The 20,477-nt window shown below is 39.2% G+C and overlaps 2 protein-coding genes across 2 annotated transcripts; both read left to right on the top strand.

The window, feature by feature from the left end:
• The first annotated feature begins 1,148 nt into the window (after positions 1-1,148).
• On the top strand, positions 1,149-9,389 carry LOC116176584 (xanthine dehydrogenase-like). Its single transcript, XM_031495216.1, has 11 exons — positions 1,149-1,482; positions 1,780-1,837; positions 1,884-1,980; positions 2,496-4,602; positions 4,656-4,964; positions 7,720-8,057; positions 8,104-8,410; positions 8,457-8,730; positions 8,780-9,003; positions 9,049-9,219; positions 9,265-9,389. The coding sequence occupies exons 1-11, from the start codon at positions 1,432-1,434 to the stop codon at positions 9,295-9,297; spliced, it is 3,969 nt and encodes a 1,322-aa protein (XP_031351076.1). The 5' UTR covers positions 1,149-1,431; the 3' UTR covers positions 9,298-9,389.
• A 1,391-nt stretch (positions 9,390-10,780) lies between these two features.
• On the top strand, positions 10,781-19,902 carry LOC116176375 (xanthine dehydrogenase-like). Its single transcript, XM_031494900.1, is given in 13 exon segments — positions 10,781-10,963; positions 13,253-13,310; positions 13,372-13,468; positions 13,532-15,659; positions 15,711-16,019; positions 17,977-18,191; positions 18,356-18,411; positions 18,414-18,477; positions 18,527-18,833; positions 18,881-19,154; positions 19,203-19,426; positions 19,476-19,646; positions 19,701-19,902. Coding segments are annotated over 13 exon segments (4,008 nt in total). The 5' UTR covers positions 10,781-10,909; the 3' UTR covers positions 19,752-19,902.
• The last annotated feature ends 575 nt before the right edge of the window (positions 19,903-20,477 follow it).

The raw sequence follows: 20,477 nt of genomic DNA, 5'->3' as shown, positions 1-20,477 counted from the left end.
CAGCAATCTTTTGAAAAAGTCAAAATATTATTACAGAATATTCCCACTTTGGCTTATTTTGATCCAACTATAACGATATCGATTTCTGTGGATGCACCCTTTTATGGCCTAGGTGCACGATGCCTAGGTGCCTGTTTAACACAGGACGGAAAAAAACGAAATTGTTGCACAAAGCGTATTTAACATTCTGTACCATACAGATGAACGCAATTCTATAACGTAGTCAATCACCATAATCATCACTATAGAAGAGACAATGGAGACTTTTTTTGCACACTTGACGTGCATCTAATCTAGTAGGTACATCTAGTCTACTCTTCGGGTGCAGAATATGCTTCCGGGCGTTGAAGATATAGTTAGAGAATCTTCATCCTCAGATTCAAAATCTGTAATTGGACGCTTTTGGTACTTTTTGATTAGTTTTCCTGTCAGAACTCTGCACCACAGACTAACTGCAATTGAGTAAAACAATCGTGCAATGTAAATTAAATAATTCTCCGACAGATGCAGCGACTATAAACTCAATTGTAACAACTTGCCCCACATTTCCCTATATCACAGTTTTGGAAGAGAATATGAAATAGTAATTAACGTCATAAGTCCGGCAAATGAATTGTAACGATGCGAGATAGAGGTTCTAATCGAGTATTTTTTACGAAGGAAAATTACTTACGAAAAAATTGGAATAGTCTCCATATAGTACTGCAAAGCAGTTTTTCTGTGTTTATCTCATAGAGTAAATACTCTATGGTTTATCTGCTACAAAAGCAGGTTTCACCCATTGAATAACAATAACATTGATTTATAAGACCTAATTTCGAACAAAAATTATTTTGTTGAGATTATGAGACATATCGATATCAAGCTCTTTTCAACTACAATACCCAGCATATTTTTCTTTATTAAGGTACCAATCTTTTTTTAGAAAGGAAAACAAAATGCCAAATAAACTCGGAGCAAAACCACCTATTCAACTTGAATGCTCCTTGCGATAGTACCATCCCCCCCCTCTCCCGCACTCTTAAGTCCATATTTATTATTTTGAATTTGTACGGTTTCGTAATATGTAATACAATATTCCCACAACTTTGATTACAATAGTTAATAGATAGCGGACCCCATACCTTATCTTGTTAACATAACCTTTGAAGCACCATATTTAAAAGAATTACCCACCAAGTATAGGAAAAACAATTCATTGTGCTCCTATATTTCTGCGATTTATATATAGATTAATTAACCAGAGATTATGAATCACAATAGTCAAAAGATGAAATAAATATAATTCGGAAATGGAATGATAAAGTCAGACAAAAAAACCAACTGATGACCTTTGGTATGATTTGGTAACAAGGACATAATAATCAGAAAGTGTTGCCATTAAAATTTGGAGTAGTTAATGTTATAAATTGTGTAGGAATTAAACATAAAATGGAAGAAATTATCAAATTACCGTTAGTGTTTTTTGTGAATGGAAAAAAGGTAAAATGTGTACTTATATCATCGTAGTACCGTGTCCATAAATGTAATTTCAAGTCTTTGCCGAGATCGGCGTTGAAATATGCGCCTCCGAACTGTTTATAAGACCTTGTTTATAGACCTTTTCTGGTAGTAAAAATAACGAACGCCGCATATTATATGCAGTGATTTTAAGAAATGTACTCACACCGTCATTCTTGCTCACAACCAAAACAAAAAGAAAGACCCACATGTTAATTTTCCATATTTTTTTTAAAATTAATGACTTGCGGCAATCAGTAACCTTGCCTTTTATTTTAGATTGTCGAAAAAGCACCAGATCCCCAATGGACATTACTTTATTATTTACGAAACAAACGTAAGTATCTGCACGAAAAAGTGAATATTTATGAAATTTCAAACAGTTTTGCTCTGTGGTGCCAAACTGGGATGTGGAGAAGGGGGTTGTGGAGCATGTACGGTTATGATTTCTACATACAATCGCAAAGAGAAGAAAATCAAGTATCCTTTTTTTTAACTCCACAGTTTACTAAAACTAGTCGGATCCTCGATCTTCTTGTTAGTAGAGTACATATATGTTGCAAGAAGCTCGTTCAAAAAATACGTAGATTGCGTCTATTTCGCGAGCCCATTTGGTTGCAAACAAAAAATAAGCTTTCAATCGCCCCAGTGGTCCACCCAATGTGACATTTTTCCCATGAGGTTCGACTGTCTCCCTCAAAGCTCCACAATAAACAAGATTTAACTACAATGATGTTTAAACGTCTGCGAGGCTATCTACTAGAAAACACACGAAATGTGGACTAGTCGTGACTGATTTCTTCTTATGATGCCATCCTAAGTATTTTTTGACTAGGTCTTGGTATCACGCGTTTCTCCTATACCTCTTTACCTACACTGGGATACATATATATATTACAACCTCTATCTCGTTTCAAAGCTTATGAGATTTGATTGCCGAGATTCACTTTACCATTGTAAAACTACACATAGGTATTAAACTTAACTTCTCACAGTCACATCGCTATTAACGCCTGCTTAGCACCAGTATGCTTAATGCATGGCTTAGCTGTGACAACTGTGGAAGGTATCGGATCCACGAAGAAGAAGATTCACCCTGTCCAAGAAAGAATAGCAAAATGTCATGGCACTCAGTGCGGATTTTGTACGCCAGGATTTGTAATGTCAATGTATACTTTATTACGTAATAACCCACTACCAAAAATGAAAGACCTCGAGGAAACCTTCCAAGGCAATTTATGTCGATGTACCGGTTATAGACCAATTATTGAAGGATTTAAGACTTTTACTGAAGACTGGGAGCTGATGCAGAATGAAAAAGGGGGATGCCAAATGGGCGATCAGTGTTGTAAAGTTAACCGTCAAAGCGACGAAGACGTTCTTGTTGACACAGGCGCATTTGTTCCTTACGATTCAACACAGGAACCAATATTCCCACCTGAACTAAAATTGTATGACACATTTGATCGACAAGAACTAATTTTTCATGGGACAGAAGTAACGTGGCATCGACCAGTTGTATTAAAAGATCTCATCGAATTAAAAGCAAAATATCCCAAAGCTAAACTCGTTAATGGCAACACGACAATCGGTATCGAGGTAAAATTTGGAAACCGTGTATATCCTATGCTGCTCCATTCGGCATATATACCAGAACTGACGGATATTCAATTGACAAGCACTGGAGTTCGTTTTGGTTCGGCAGTCACATTTTCCAATCTTTCCAAGTATTTATCTGAGCAAATCCAGGTGCTTCCCGAACACGAAACGCGCATTTTTGTTGCCGTTGTCGACATGTTGCGTTACTTAGGAGGGAAACAAATTCGCAATGTCGCTACAATTGGTGGAAATATAGCTAACGCCAGTCCATTGTCAGATTTGTGCACAGTCTTAGTCGCTGCAGGAGCAGTGGTAGAGATATCTAGTGTTCGCGGATCAAGGGTGGTCACAATGGATGAACACTTCTTTACGCGATATCAAACTACAATATTACAAGATGTTGAAATACTAATAGCAATAACAATTCCATATTCCAATTCCAATCAGTACTTTCATTCATATAAACAATCTCGCAGACGTGACCAAGATACCGCAATTGTTAACTGCGCATCTAATATCATTTTTGGAGAAAACAAGGTAATCGAGGAGTTTAAAATTGTATTTGGAGGAATGGGTCCTACGATCATGGTACCCGTAAGGCTCTGTGCTGAAATGGTGGGAAAACTTTGGAACGAAGAGACTCTAAACTGGGCCATAGAGTGCCTAGCAGAGGATGTATCGCTTCTCACAGACCTTCCCGGGGGCATGATTCAATACAGACGTTCCCTCACATTAGGTTTGATGATACGGACGTACTGGACAATAATGGAAAAACTATCAAGTAATAGACATGATCTGAAGGATCTCAGCGGAAGTCGAGGATTTTCCAACCAGATAGCCAGAAGTTCGCAAATATTTCACATTCATCCCTCTAGCCTTAAAACCGACACAGTAGGTAAACCAATACCGCATATTTCCGCCTTTAGGCATGCCACGGGCGAAGCAATATACTGTGACGATATGCCTCCTTTCAAAAATGAACTGTACATGGCGGTTGTGTTAAGCACAAAGGCCCATGCTCATTTTACAATGGACGCGTCGGATGCCGTCCAAATGGAAGGTGTGCGACTTTTTCTTTCGGCCGCAGATTTGCCACACGAACTTAATTGTATTGGACGGGGAAATCCGAATGCAGTTTTTGTTGAAAAAACTGTAACGTCTCATGGGCAAGTCCTGGGCGCAATAATTGCCGAAAGTCAAGCTATAGCTCAAAGCGCTGCACGCAGAGTGAAAGTGACGTATGAAGAGCTCGAGCCAGTAATTATTAGTATCGAAGATGCTATTGAGCATAAATCCTATTTTACGGATGTGACCAATCCGTGTGTGGCGGAAAAGGGGAATGTAGATGAAATATTTAGAACTGCGCCCCATATAATTCACGGTGAGAGTAGATCAGGGAAGCAAGAGCATTTTTATCTGGAAACTCAATGTACGGTCGCTGTGCCGAAAGAGGATGGCGAATTGGAAGTATATAGTTCCACGCAGTTTCCAAACTTGCTTAGCGTAGGACCTCAGTAAGTACCTTTAACTTCATTTTATAAGACAGCCTTTTATAGTGTGCAATTGCTCATTCGTTGAATTTACCCATGAACCGAGTTCCTGTAATTGTGAAACGATTGGGTGGTGGATTTGGGGGCAAGGAGCTATGTGCCGGCTCTATTGCGATACCAGCAGCTTTGGCAGCACAAAATCTCGGCTGTCCAGTTAGGTGCATGCTCGATCGAGATGAAGATATGCTGATTACCGGTGGGAGACATCCAACTTATATAAAGTACAAAACGGCATTTGACGACGATGGAAAGATACTTGCCACTGAAGTTTATCTCTATATCGATGGCGGATACTCTAGTGAAGCGACAGATTTAGTAAGTGCTATATATAGCTATAATAGGTAGATATATACAGTGATATTCATGTAGAAGTAGATATAGGGATTTCCTATGTCTACTTTCAAATGATAAAAGGTCTTCTGAAAGACGCCTAACTTTATGCAACCAAAATAACTTCTTGAAACAAATAAAGATCTGGCTGTCATATTAATTATTAATTTGATTATTTTTACTTTGGCTTCACAGAAAATTAACTTTAATTGTTATTGGCACTATACCAATTTGAAACATCAACTTTTTCTTTAGTTGAATACATCTCACACGAACGAAAATTAGAATACGGAAGTCAAAGCGATAATATAATATGACAGACAGATCTTCATTTGTTGTAGGTAGTTATTTTGGTTGCATAAAGTTAGGCGTCCTTTAGAAGACTTATTATCATTTAACACTTCTAATTCAATCTTCCCAGGACAAATTTAATTTTATAGGGCTTTAAGCTGTAGATAGGGTTGGTAGAACAGCCTTGAGTAAAACCCCGCCTACTTAATAATATACAATGATCTGAATATCTGAATTAAAGACAGTTGTTCACTGCTGGTAATAGAAATGACGTCAAAAACGTATTCAGTTGGTTAAAATATAAGTACACTCCTCAAACCACCACAAATGACCCCGACGTGATGTTGGAAGGAGAAGCAAGTGTAAATCCATCAATGGAAGGAGGACAAAATACTAACGATATCGCTCGTGTTGCAATTCTTGTAAACGACGTGTAAGAACACCACTCCAAACAAGGCAGTGGGAGGTTGGTGGTGCTAATTTCAGAATAAGCTCGTTTCTGGAAAAGTACTGTCACTGATGCATAAAATGACGTCATTTTCATTAGCAAACAACCCTAAACAAAGCCTAAGCTAGAAGTACGGGGAACCATTTCAAACGCGCCCACAGAATTCTCCCACACCACATAACATTCCTGTTATTTGGAAGATTCGTTTTGAGTTGCATACGACCCCAAGAAATGACTACACTGTCACTATATTCCGTCCATCCTCCTGTTGTTTTAACAACATGTACGCTATCCGGTTTGTAAATGGTCGTGATGCGAAAAGGGCACTGTGAATGTTGATCGATTGGGCCCAATTTTTGGAATTGCGTTTTATATGCCTAAAGCTATACGCACATTGAATTTCATGCAATTCGGATCATAACTAACGGAGATGCCAAAAGGGCCTTCTTTATTTTTTGGGCTACCTTGCCAATTCACGAACTCCGATCTACAAATTTGATAAAGAATCCACCTGCAAAATTTCATCATAATCGGTCCATTCGTTTATGAGTTATCGTGCTAACGGACGGACAGACGAACATACGGACAGACACCGCAAAATTATAAACTTGCTAGGAGCTCGCGCAGTGCCAACTTTCTTATTTATGGAGGGATTTAAATCAAATTTGATACATAGCCCCTTGGAATAAAAGCAAATGTAGCGCCATTTCCCAAATTTGGTTTTGTGTAGGATTTGCAGTGCCAACTTTCTTATTTATGGAAGCAATTAAAAGAAATTTCATACATATACCTACACTTTAAATAAAAGCAAAACTAACATCAGGTTTAAAATTTGGTTTTGCACCCAGGAGCTCGTTTGCTATATTTGTTTAACTTATTTATTTAGCACTTTAAGAAAATGAGGTTGATGTTAGCAAGGTTTTATACACACTCCCTCATCACTCATCAATAGTATCGTTTGCTATTGCACGCTAAATAGAAGAAGCATTAATTATCTGCAAAATATGCTAACGAAGTGATATTTATTTTATGGCAGATGTGAAATTGACGTCCTAATAGGTTTGGATAAGTATGCTAAGTGTCTCTTTAACAGTAGGGGTAAACAAAGTGATCATTTTAAGGGCAAGGGTAGGTAAAGTGAAACAAATCATTTTGCATTCCAATGGCATCTGTCAATCTTATTAAAAATGTGACGCTGAGTATCAAATAAAATGAAGTTCAGCATAGAATACAAGTTTTTCTCCATGGGAACGACGGCAGAACCTAAGGTTGCTATTTTTGACGTCTAAATTAAATAGTAATGTTGTACTCTTAACGCCTCAAACTCTAAAACTTCGAGAGACCTGAAATCCTGATGGACAAAAATTACGAAAGACGAGGATTCCTCCACTTGCTTGGAACTCTCTTAACTAAACAGAGAAGCTATATTTATAAGCAGGCTTTGGTTATCCTCTTACTCTGATATCCTTTGTTCTGTCTAAGCCACCTGGACGAGTCTCAAAAAAGTAACTTGAATCAAAGACGATTGCCTTATTCTATTTCAAAATCCAAATTAAATGTTACTGGAGTACTAATAAAAGGCAATAAAGGATAAACCGCGTGTAAAGCGGATCTCGAAATACGGTAGACTGTGCAGTGCAGAGTTTGTACAGAATCGTTTGCCAGTTGTGTTCAAAGACAGACAGACAGGCTCTTCCGCTTAATAATGACTTACAACTGAATTTAGTAAATTTAATTCTAAAAACAAAAAAATTCGATATCGCCTAGGCTTAGTTTATTTAGAGAGCAACAAAACAAATAAAGACGTGTATAATCTTTCTGCTCACTCCAATCAAAGAGCATATAACATACTCTTTGCTCCAATACTGTCTTAATATCTCAAGAAAAGCAGATTCGTAAAGTAGGCGGCTTTGACATTTTTCTTTTCCTAGAATGGTCATTATTTTGATAGATTAAGATCAAATCTGGGCTATCGTGGTTGAATAAGTTACGTTATTTTAGATTACTCGTGTAGCTCTGATAAACCTTCCAAACGCATACAATATCAGGAATATACGAACCTACGGCTACATGTGCAAGACTAATACGCCCTCGAATTTGGCATTTAGAGGATTTGGGGCTCCTCAAGCTATGCTATCGGCCGAGTACATGATAAGAGAAATAGCCGAATTCCTCAAAAAAGATCCTTTGGATGTGGCTCGTGTGAATTTGGCAAAAGAGGGTGACGTGACCTTCTATGACCACATAATGGAAAATTGCACTCTATCTCGATGTTGGGACGAGTGCCTCACTAATTCCAGCTATTCCAGTCGCGTATCTGCTGTAAATTCATTCAACAGGTAAGTGCCCTGATTGCGAAATCGACTATAATGACAAACTGTTTAGGGCGAATCGTTGGAAAAAGCGTGGCATTGCAGTGGTGCCCACGGCTTTTACTGTCGGATATGGGACTGCCGCATTGCGATTTGCCGCAGCCTTACTCCACGTGTACTTAGATGGTTCAGTCTCGCTGACTCATAGTGGAGTTGAAATGGGCCAAGGCTTACACACTAAAATGATTCAAGTAGCGAGCCGAGCTTTAGAAATACCTCACAGTCTAATTTACACCAGCAGCATAGCCACTGACAAGGTCCCAAACCCAAATATAACAAGTGCAAGCGTGAATTCAGATTATAATGGAATGGCAGTTTTGGTAATATCAGAGTTAGTGTGTGCGTATCCATTCCTCCTGTTTTTAGAATGCGTGCGAAATCATAAAATCACGTTTAGAACCCTACAAAAAAGCAAATCCAGAAGGCAAATGGGAAGATTGGGTAGCGGCCGCTCATTGGGATAGAGTAAACCTGTCGACAACTGGATTTTACAAAAACCCCTCAAAAGACTTTGACTGGAAGACTATGACTGGTACATACACCGATTATTTAACAATGGGTGTAGCTTGCACAGAAGTTGAAATCGATTGCCTTACTGGAGACCATCAAATAATAAGAACTGACATTGTCATGGATGTCGGTAAATCTATTAAACACTTTCTACTGCGAGTGAGTAATTGAGATTTTAGGAGAAAGTCTCAATCCCGCGATAGACATCGGACAAATCGAAGGTGCATTTATGCAGGGTTACGGATTATTTATGCTAGAAGAGTTCATGTTTGCCCCGGATGGAGCGATACTAACGAAAGGTCCTGGCACTTACAAAATACCAACGCTCTCCAATATCCCCATTGAATTTAACGTGGCTTTGTTAAAAGGGGCGTGTAATCCAAAAGCTATATATTCGTCTAAGGTACCTTTAAACTTGCAGGAGTTTTATTCACCTTCAGCATTGCAGGGAATCGGAGAACCTCCTTTGTTTTTATCAAGTTCGGTGTTCTTCGCAGTGAGGGAAGCGATTAAAGCTGCCAGAAGGGATGCTGGAGTTCCCGAAACTGGTTTTAAACTGTCTGCTCCAGCAACATCGGAAGTTATTCGACTCGCTTGTGAAGATCATCTGACAATGAAGGTATGAGTACATATGCGTTATCAATTTTTTAAGTTCTGTATTTAGATACGAAAAGTGCAACCTAAGGAAACTGCGTGAAATGTATGTGCTTTATTGTACACCAGTAGACTTTTCTGTGATGTTAAAATTTATTTCTTAGGGTGGTACACCTTTTTTAATTAATATTAAATCACTTAAGTAATATAACTTTTTCTATCCTTTCGCAAACTCGGGGACTTTTTTTGTTCCGAATACATACCTATATTTCTTTGATCGGTAAGACAGCAGATGCAGCTGTCCATGGAAATTATTCGGAAAATACAGTTACTGGAAAATAAAAAGGTCGGACAACGGAAAGGCAATTTCTATAGTACATACCGATTTGAAAAAATGAGCAAAGTCCAAGGGACTTTGGCACATTTTTGTGTCGCAGATCAGTATTCTATTAGCCAGTTTGGACTCCACCATCAATCAGATCTTGTCGAAGGCTACCACATTCAGTTTGTCGGTATCCGCTTCCCACACTTGCCGTGCACCCGCAATTCGCGTTTGAAGTTTTGACTCCACCATCAGTAAGATCTCGTCGGAGAATACCATATTCCCTTTTTCGGTACCCACCTGACACCTCCAACGTCACCCGCAATTAGAGTTTATGTTTTGATTCGATCATCATAATAAAATCTTATCGGGGGTTACCACATTCCACTCAATTTTTGAGTACTTCTCATAGCTCGAGCTTCTATTGGCGACACGAGAAAGAGAGACCGCGATTCGAGCTCTAAGAAACTTTTGGGCGCCGCCTAAAGTCGATTATCCCTCGAAGCGAGCCGTGCAAAAGGTTCTCTATTTCGCCCCTAGGAAACAAACAAAATTACGCCACGCAGGAGTTATGGAGTTATTATCTTTCCGACGACACCAATTCGAAAACAATCGGAAAAAACCTGTAGGAGATAGAAAAAAACTGAAAAATCTCCAGATTAGTAAAACACGCTCGGGGATGGCGCCCAGATGTTGCCGACCCGACATCTTGTAGCCCCGTCCGTCCGGACCCACTTCTGCCGTTTTGAACTACTTCTGGAATTTTTTGCAGTGGGTAGCCTATACCTTTAAGGTGTGCCAGACGGCCATCAAATTTCGCTGTCTAAAAGGAAGGCCTCTCCACGAATTATTGCCTGAGATCCTGTTTTTGAAAGTAAAACGTGCATAGATTTTGCATACGCATGCCTTTAGGGGTGCTAAGTTAAACTTTGGGAAATGGGGGGGGGGCGGGGCGGGGGTAAACACATGTTCTACCCTTCATGGTATTCTAATGAAAGGTCTCATCGAAATAAATTGGTTTGTACAAACCACCACCGGCCACCAGTACCTTTTTCCAGTTTCATTAATGCGAATTGTTAGCTAATTAGGGTCCATTGTCTAGGCACGAATTGTCCGCATATGAAAAACATGGCATTAACTTTTTCACACAATTGTTACTATTTTAGAGCACATAACGTTTGCAAAAAAGTGCAGTGGTACTTTAAACGATTCCTATTCGCTGTTACAAACTGTTAACCTTTGCTACTTTCTGCGTTGTGTAACAAATTTAATTACTCGCGCCGAAGAAATTTCTCGATAACATTTGTTTATGTGCACCATTTAATTATCTTAAGTTTCTGCATTTATTTATAAGCAAATTTAGAAAGTTAATTGTTTAGAGTGAAAGAGTGAAATGGACAAAATAAATTATAAATTACCTTTAGTGTTTTTTGTCAATGGAAAAAAGGTAAAGTATTTGGCAAAGCTTATTTTATCACGTGCTATGTAATGTAAGAAATAATAAATTATTTATAGTTGTAAAGGTATGTTTCCACTAAAATGTAATGTTTTTTGTTTGCTTTTTCCGAAAATGTTCCACTAAGTTCTCTAAAGTTTCTGAATGTTACACTCGGTTTTTGTTCGAAATTCCGGTTGTTCCCGGTTTCCATTTCGAGCGGTAAACTTCATAGGAAAATCAGCAGCATAGGGAAACAGATAAACAAGTTGCTGCTTGTCGCCGTCTCAGTGGAAACGAATAAGGAATAGAAACTTTGGTAATATCGGCAATATCGCCTAGTAGTTTGGTCAAAATAGACATTTCAAATAACAAAAATTCCGACAGAGCTTAATTTTAATACAGACCTTGGGCAGGTACACCAGTAGAAATAAAGTGCCAAAAGTCCCCATATATAGATCCCATGGTGTGTGCTAAAGTTATTCAAGGTCAAATGTCAAAATTTTCTGTTTTTTGGATTTTTCTCGAAACCGGTAAGCTTGATCTACCATATTATAAACAAGTGCAAGTCTTCCCTCGAAAGGAACATTCAAAACAAAAAAAATTTAACTTAACCCACTTGAAAAAAGTGAGCATTTGCCACGCGGACAATAGAGTAGGCTAATTTTGAACAAGGGTAGAGGGAACTGGCTAAGGGACTACTAAATCTTTTGAGTGTATATTCTCAGAATTGTATATTTTAAAGGTACATATACGAGACACAAATAAGAACTTTTACTTATTAAGTGCCTGACTATGTACGTACGAGTATATACAGGGTGTCAATTTGAAACTTGCAGTCGGCCATATTTTTCAAACTAAAGAAGATATTGAAAATCGCGAAAAACCGTTTCGGGGGTATCAAGGGGGAACGAGGATGACGTTATGAGTGACAACCCCCCACTCCCCTTAACCCCCAGCCCCTCCTCTTCAAAAATCCTAAATGGCAACCCCATACTTGGGACACGTCGTTGGAAAGCTACTGAAAAATGCTTTCCAGTGGTACCAATATAGTCAATATTCATTAAGACAATTTAACAAAAATTTAATAAGTATTTGAAATTAGCACTCCATGTACTGTATGGCCTAATTTATTGGAGAATTTGACCCTCTCTCATTGACACATTGAGACTTTCTGTGATGTCATTAAAATCTCAAAAAATTCATATTGAGATACCTATCTCTATAAAATTCGAAAAGAATTTAGCAGATTTCGAACTACCGTTACAGTTTGAGATCGGTATGTGAAGTGAGATGGCTTGTATACGCTGGAACTCAAGGAAGCGAAGATATTCTATGTACTATAAGAGTTTTATCACTGTCATTGTAGGTAAAGATAATAAGTAAGAGAGAGTTGCTTTAATAATTTTGTAATTAAATAACTGCAAAGTTTGTAGATAAGGAAGTACTCGTATTTCGTCGGCCCTTAGCGAAAATGAAAAATGGTGATTGAGATGGTCTGGACCTCGGTCTCGTGCCGATGTGTGGGGTGATCTCCGTTCATTTGACTTTGCGTACGTAACAGCCCGTTGCGTGTAATTTCAAATATGTATTTTTCCAGTAGTCAGCTGCTATTGTTGTGTCAGTCAGTTAAATTGAGAAGTGATACAGGAATAGTTTTCTGATTGCTGTTCAAAGTTAGCGTTCACGCAATTAGGTACACGTTACAGAAGAGGAGGTGTTTCGTCAATTTTAATGGCGTGTCTTCGTTAAAATTAAAATTTGTGTCCGAGCTACCATTTCAATAATGTCAGTAGTCATGGAACCAGTGCTGGCGATTTAAAGGTTTTTGTTATTCAATGAACATTTCTCTTTTCTAGTATAAGGTAAAATTGAATAGTGTTGCTTCATTTGAATTACAGATTTCCGGAATTTCCTAGATTTTGATGTCAGATTTTCAAACGTTTCGGAACCCAGCTGGAACCTGAGATTCAATTTAATTGATAGTGGTTTGTTACAAGTTTTAATTCGTGTAATTTTAGCTAGCTAGGTAAGTGTTAATTGAGGGGTGTAATGAACTCGTGCCACTGGGCAGAGCAATAATGGTGGCCCAACGTGGAAAACAGCATTTATTGTTTATGCGCCCGAATTAAGGGACACAACAATAAATTATTGTGGTTTGTCGGTGTGTTTGTGTTACTTTTTGTATATTACATGTTTTAAATAAAAAATACTGCACTATGTTTAATGAATCATTTCATATATTTGGTATAATAATCTGCAGTTAGACTGTAGATTTCTAACAAAGATGTTCTGATGCAGGTTATTGAAGAACGTCCAGATCCGGACTGGACGTTGTTACACTATTTGCGAACCAAACGTATCCTTTGTTATATAGGTGTATGTAATCCCTAGGTGTATTCACCTTAACGTCGAAATAGTGATGCTATTTGGAACAAAATTGGCCTGCGGCGAAGGGGGTTGCGGGGCATGTACCGTTATGATTTCCAAATACGATCGCGATAAAAATGAAGTATAGTATCCTTTTCAAGTATAGCTTTCGGAAATACTGTGTATATATTTTGTTTATATTAAGAATAGTCATCTGGCAATCAATGCGTGCTTGGCACCGGTTTGTTCAATGCATGGTTTGGCCGTTACAACCGTAGAAGGTATTGGATCTACGAAAACCAAGCTGCATCCAGTTCAAGAAAGAATGGCTAAATCACATGGTAGTCAATGCGGTTTTTGTACACCAGGAATTGTTATGTCCATGTATACCTTATTACGCAATACTCCGCATCCAAAAATGGATGACTTAGACAAAACTTTTCAAGGAAATTTATGTAGGTGTACTGGGTACAGACCGATAATTGAAGGATTCAAAACCTTTACCGAAGATTGGGAGGTAATGCGAAGTGCCAATGAAAATGGCATTTGCGCAATGGGTGATAACTGTTGTAAACTATCTACGAAACGTAGCTCGACCATCGATACTAATACGCTTATTCCCGCTAACGAATTTACTCCATACGATTCCTCGCAGGAACCGATATTTCCACCTGAACTTCTAGTGTATGACATCCTAGATAAGCAAAGCTTGGTATTTAAGAACGACACAGTCACGTGGTTTCGGCCCAATACTTTGGAGGACTTACTTACCCTGAAATCCAAGCAACCCAAAGCTAAAATTGTAATGGGAAACACAGAAATTGGTGTTGAAATCAAATACAAGCATCAGTATTATCCGATCCGCATACACGCAAGTCAAATTCCAGAACTATCTACCGTCAGCACTGTTGACGCAGGGATACGATTTGGATCCGCTGTGACCCTAACGAAAGTCGCAAACGTTTTGAAAAATCAAATTAAAGCAAAACCAAAGAGCCACACGCGTATCTTTGCAGCATTGCTAGACATGATCCATTGGTTTGCAGGTCAACAAATTCGCAATGTTGCCTCTATCGGTGGAAATATTGTAACCGGCAGCCCCATATCTGATCTGAATCCCATTTTTATCGCGTCGGAAGCTGTCCTGGAAATTGGAAGCGTGAGAGGAATACGGCGGATCGTTATGGACGAAAACTTTTACTTGGCCTATCGCACCACGGTTCTACGCGAGGACGAAGTGCTTATCTCGCTAACCGTTCCATATTCGAAACAAAACCAATTTTTCTGCGCTTACAAGCAAGCTCGCAGACGAGACGATGACACCGCGATCGTCAATTTTGCCATTAACGTTACATTTGAAGAAAACACCAAAATGATACAGGCTTTTAAGGTAGCTTTCGGTGGAATGGGTGCAACAGTTCAAGTTCCATTAAAAACGTGTAAGGTGATGCTTGGTCGATCTTGGAATCAAAACACTTTGAACATGGCTTTAGATAGTTTAATCGAAGGACTTCCGCTATCTCCAAATGCACCAGGAGGCATGATCCAGTACAGACGGTCATTGAGTCTGAGCTTCATTTTTAAAGCGTATTTGGAAATTATGAATAACCTTAATGGTAAACTAAACGCCAGGGAATTAAGTGCGATAGAACCATATCAGTTTAAAGTCCCCAAAAGTTCACAAATGTTTCACATTTTACCATCCAGTATGAAGACGTGCGCAGTCGGAAAACCCATTCCTCATCTCTCCGCTATCAAACAATCGACCGGCGAGGCAGTCTATTGCGACGATATGCCCGAGTTTAAAAATGAGCTGCATATGGGCTTGGTTTTAAGTTCAAAGGCACACGCCACTTTCAAGATGGATCCATCGGATGCGTTAAAATTGGATGGCGTTCACCTATTTCTTTCCGCGGAAGATATTAGTCCTGAAAATAACTGTAAGTTAGGGTTTCAGTCGGATATCGTGGTCTTCGTAGAGAAAACGGTAACATCCCAAGGACAAATACTGGGTGCAATTGTGGCAGAGAGTCAATCACTTGCCCAAAAAGCCGCACGAATGGTGAAAGTCACATACACTGAATTACAACCAGTTATAGTTACAATCGAAGATGCGATAAAATACAACTCTTTTTTCACAAATATTGTCAATCCTAGTGTTATTGAAGCTGGCAATGTCGATAAAGCGTTTACAGGTGCTTCGCATGTAATAGAAGGTGAGTGTAGATCGGGTGCCCAGGAACACTTCTACCTAGAACCCCAATCGACCATAGCAGTTCCCAAGGAAGATAATGAATTGGAAATCTTCTGCGCCACTCAATGTCCACTTTTTACTGCCGTATGATGTACTGTTGCATCCCAGTCATAGTATAACTCGATATGCTTTCAGCAAAAAATAAGTACAGTGCTAAACATACCACAACATAAAATTCACGTGCGAGTTAAGAGACTCGGGGGAGGTTTTGGAGGTAAAGAGCAAAGACCAGCTTCTATTGCGGTACCGGCTGCATTAGCTGCAAATCGTCTACGAAGACCGGTCAGATGCATATTGGACCGAGATGAAGATATTTTAATAACTGGCGGGAGACATCCATTCTACATAAAATACAAAACAGCATTTGACGATCATGGCAAAATACTGGCGTGCGAAATATTCTTGTACAACAACGGGGGATATGCAAGTGACCTGTCAGACTTGGTAAGTCTATTGTAGAATTAGTTCTTACATCGCAAAATGGTAGTACAGGCAACTAACATAGTAGATGCCACCCATCAAATTTGGTTACCAATTCGTTTTCCCAAAGCAAGTGATTCAAACTGTCCTGGTACGATATAACGTTTGCGTTACTATAAGTTGCCGATGGGCTTATGGACCTTCAGGGATATGGTTGGTAGAAATTAATCCTTTCGTTGAGACCTTTCAGTAGAGTACCATGAAGGATAAAACTAGTTTCACTTCCCTCCCCCCTCCCCCTCCACACCGTACTTTGATAAGAGGACAGAAAGAAGAGCAGTAGTTGGTAGAAAACGGATCCTTTCGTTGAGACCTTTAATTAGAATACAGTGAGAGATAAAATTAATTTTTAACCCCCCTCCCCCTCAGGCCCCGTTGCCCACTGATCTCGAAAAAGAGTCGCACGGGAAAGTTATAGTTTGCACAAACCAATTTATCTCGATGAGACCTTTCATTAGAATACCATGAAGGGTAATACATGTGTTTACCTCCCCCCCCCCACCTTTAAATTCTTAAAAGCTTTCAATGACTCGCAAAAGCTGTTAAAAGGTTTGGTTCAGAAAGTGAAAAAAGAAAGTATGGAGCACTTTTTGGGCTCTTGAAGACTGAGACACTTTATAGCCTTGAAAAGAATCATAACATCCTCTAAAGATCTCTAAAAGCCCATAAAAACTTAGGTGCTGTTAATAGCGCGCCTCTTAAACATGCTTAAAGCGTATTAAAGCTTTGAAGACCATTTTTCAAAGCTCTTATACACTCCAAACGTCTTTAGAAGACTCTTTTTGGAGTCTAGAAAACTTTGAAACTCTTGAAGGCATCTAAAATATCTTAAAGATTTACTAAACCTCTTAAGTGCTCGGTCGTTCGAGCGAGGAAAAAATCTTGAATACTTCGCGAAGACCCTTTGGTGCACTTGGAAGCCCTTGAAAATCGTTTTCAGCAGTTTCAGACCTTTAAAGACCATCCATGCAAGCTTTAAGGGTTTATAAAAGACCTTAAAGGCTCTTCAAGGCGTAGCTCTTAGGCGCTCTTAAAGGGCACTGAGAATTTTTAACAGCTTTCATAAGCTCTTGGAGGCTTTTGGCAATCCTTAGGAACTGTTGCCAAATCGTAAAGGCTTTTAAAGACGCCCATAAAGTCCGTAAATGTTTCTAATAGGCTTTTAAGGCCCTGATATTAAATGTTCTTAAAGATTCTTAAAGGGCTATTGAGGCTTTAAACACCGTAGAGACCATTGCAGACTATGCGAGGAAACATACTCGTACGGTGACGCAGTAATGTTCTCAAATACCTTTAAAGGTCAATAAATCATCTCTGAAGGGCTAATAAAGACCCTTAAAAGCTCACCTTGAGAATTCTTCAAGATTATTGAAGGCGTTTAAAAACTAAAACCTCCTCTCTTAAAGACTCTTGGATGGGACGCCTAATTGCAATTAAAAAGTGTGGACCATTTCAGGAAACTCAAATACAAGACAAGCTTTCAAGTAGATAAGAGTCAAAACGTTACAGTGTTGTCACGATCTCACAGAAAGTTTCGTTCCGTTTTGTGAAAAACTATTGGTGAAATTTACGAACAAACCGGCTACCGGTAAAAAGGTTAACGACAATTAATATAAGCTTTTGTTTGCTCTTAAACGCCTAAGTTCCAAGTGTACATTTTTGCCTTTTATATATTGCGGAACATCGGGTTTACTGTGGATAACTCAAAGTTCAACTTATTAAATCAAAGTAAGATCTAGCAACAAATTAAGACAGCTTTTTTGTCCTAGATCGGATCAGTTTATTGCATTTGCTTTGGGAAAGCATAATTTTTATCACCTTCTACCTTGAAATTAAACTACACATTTGCTCACGGGCCATTAATTCTATAAGGGATTGTACTTAATAGCGAAACGGAAACTGTATCGATCAGCTTTTTTAGATCATGCAAAGGGCACTATATCATATTCAAAACGCGTACAACATTCCAAACGTGCGCGCCTTCGGATACGTTTGTAAAACGAATTTGCCGTCCAATATGGCTATGCGAGGATTTGGTGCCCCGCAAAGTATGTTAGCGGGCGAATTTATGGTTAGGAAAATCGCTGAGTTCCTGGGCAAGGAGTCTAATGAAATTGCGGAGCTCAACATGTACATGTGCGCGCCTTCGGATACGTTTGTAAAACGAATTTGCCGTCCAATATGGCTATGCGAGGATTTGGTGCCCCGCAAAGTATGTTAGCGGGCGAATTTATGGTTAGGAAAATCGCCGAGTTCCTGGGCAAGAAGTCTTATGAAATTGCGGAGCTCAACATGTATAGGACTGGCGACATCACGCATTACAAGCAAGATATTGAGAATTGTACCGTAGGGAGATGTTGGAGGAATGCGTTACTAATTCGAACTTTTACGAGCGAAAATTAAGTGTTCAAAAATTTAATAGGTTCACCTCTTATATTTAGCCCATTGCAGAAATAATGGTTGATTTTTAGCGAAAATCGTTGGAAAAAATGCGGCATTACGCTTGTGCCAACAATGTATGGTGTCGGTTTTGGTATGCCATCGTATCAGCAAGCAGGTGCATTGGTTAATGTTTATACAGATGGATCAGTGCTATTGGCACATGGAGGAGTGGAAATGGGACAAGGTTTGCACACAAAAATGATACAAGTAGCAAGCACAGTGTTGGAAATCTCTCACGATAAGATACACACAAGTGAAGTGTCTACGGTGACGGTTCCTAATCCAACAGGAACGTCGGCGAGTGTGTCTTCCGATCTCAATGGAATGGCCGTTTTGGTACCTTTCACTCGCTGGTTACGTCCTTATTATAGTTTTTACTTCAGAACGCTTGCGAAAAAATCAAATCTCGTTTGGAACCATTTAAATTAGCAAATCCAAAAGGCACGTGGGATGATTGGGTTTTAGCCGCCTACACGGAGAGAGTAAACTTATCCGCAACAGGGTTTTATAAAACACCTACTTCACCATACGACTGCAGTACACAATCAGGTTGTTTCTATGACTATTACAGTGCAGGTGCGGCTTGTACGGAGGTTGAAATCGATTGTCTCACTGGAGATCACAGGATATTACGAACTGACATTGTAATGGATGTAGGTGTGTGATTTCTTAAGAATTTCAGCAACTTGGACCATATTATTGTAGGAGAAAGTCTAAATCCCGCAGTGGACATTGGACAAATCGAAGGCGCTTTTGTACAAGGCTACGGCCTATTCATGCTCGAGGAATTAATGTTTGCACCCGACGGAACCACGCTGACCAAAGGCCCTGGAAGCTACAAACTACCGAGTTTTACAAGCATTCCGTTGGAGTTTAACGTTTCGTTACTCAAAGGAGCTCCTAATCCAAAAGCAATATACTCCTCAAAAGTATTCAGAATAATAATTTAGACGAGTCAGATGGTAATCTTACTTTCAGGCAATTGGAGAACCTCCCCTTTTCTTAGCCAGTTCAGTTTTGTTTGCGGTACGGGAGGCAATTAAATCATCAAGAGAAGACGCAGGACTACCTGTCGACGACTTCACTTTGTTCGCGCCCGCCACAGCGGCTAAAATACGAATGGCGTGCGAGGATATTTTTACCATGAAGGTATTTGCCTCAAACAAAAACATTGTTTTGTGATAGTACCTTTTGTTATTGCAGTTGGACATTCCCAAGCCTGGATCTTTCATTCCATGGAATGTAGATGCATAATTGGTATTGACAATTCCGTACACAGCACGTAGCAACAAATTTTGACATAAAATTCCCTATATAATTTAATAACAATTAGTAAAATGTTATACTATTTGCGAGTTGATATGGAGACACTTGAATAAAGCAGACCTCTGGGTCAAGCGTCTAATTACTCATTTCTAGTCTGGTCCCCGCGGCTCTGACGTTAGATGTAACGAACCGTAAACTGGATTGAAGTGGCTACTCAGTTGGGGGCAGTTGGAACGAGGAGCATGTTCAGAGATTGAGATTCTGTTTCTTATTTTCATTTAAGATTTCATCCTTTCTATCTTCTATCATTGAATTGTGATTTTTATTCAATGCTTCTATCTATTTTTGTACGTTCAGATTTTTTTTGCACTGTGTGTTCACCATGATAGATGTTTAGGCAGTAAAACGCAAATGATACAATATTTATACCGATTACGACTTTTTATTAAGACTTTTCCCGAGATCGGCATGATACCGTTATATTGTGCCTATACCCTCTTTCTTTCGCTAGGTTCAGAGCCGGTTTCTTTCAACAAAGAATAGAGCTCTATTTAGCCTAAGTTGCTTCACCCTTTCCGGTTCTAAGGCGTCACAGTGACAGTGACAGATCACATGCTGGGTAGTTTCATCGGCGTCCCTACAGAACCTGCACGTGGACTTCTCCATAATCCTAATGTTATGCAGGTGATAGTTGACCATCCAGCACCCCGTAAG

Source organism: Photinus pyralis, unplaced genomic scaffold (genome assembly GCF_008802855.1).
Source record: "Photinus pyralis isolate 1611_PpyrPB1 unplaced genomic scaffold, Ppyr1.3 Ppyr1.4_LG7, whole genome shotgun sequence".
NCBI lineage: Eukaryota > Metazoa > Arthropoda > Insecta > Coleoptera > Lampyridae > Photinus > Photinus pyralis.
The sequence above is the reverse complement of the archived record's forward strand: the minus strand, read 5'-3'. Positions and strand labels throughout refer to the sequence as shown.

What these genes read in the sequence shown, in the direction of transcription:
- LOC116176584 (XM_031495216.1), top strand. Translation starts at nt 1,432, where the DNA reads ATGGAAGAAATTATCAAATTACCGTTAGTGTTTTTTGTGAATGGAAAA. An exon ending in CTAGTGAAGCGACAGATTTA is followed by an intron (nt 4,965 to 7,719) that starts GTAAGTGCTATA and finishes ACGTTATTTTAG; the next exon opens with ATTACTCGTGTAGCTCTGAT. An exon ending in AAGCTATATATTCGTCTAAG is followed by an intron (nt 9,004 to 9,048) that starts GTACCTTTAAAC and finishes TCAGCATTGCAG; the next exon opens with GGAATCGGAGAACCTCCTTT.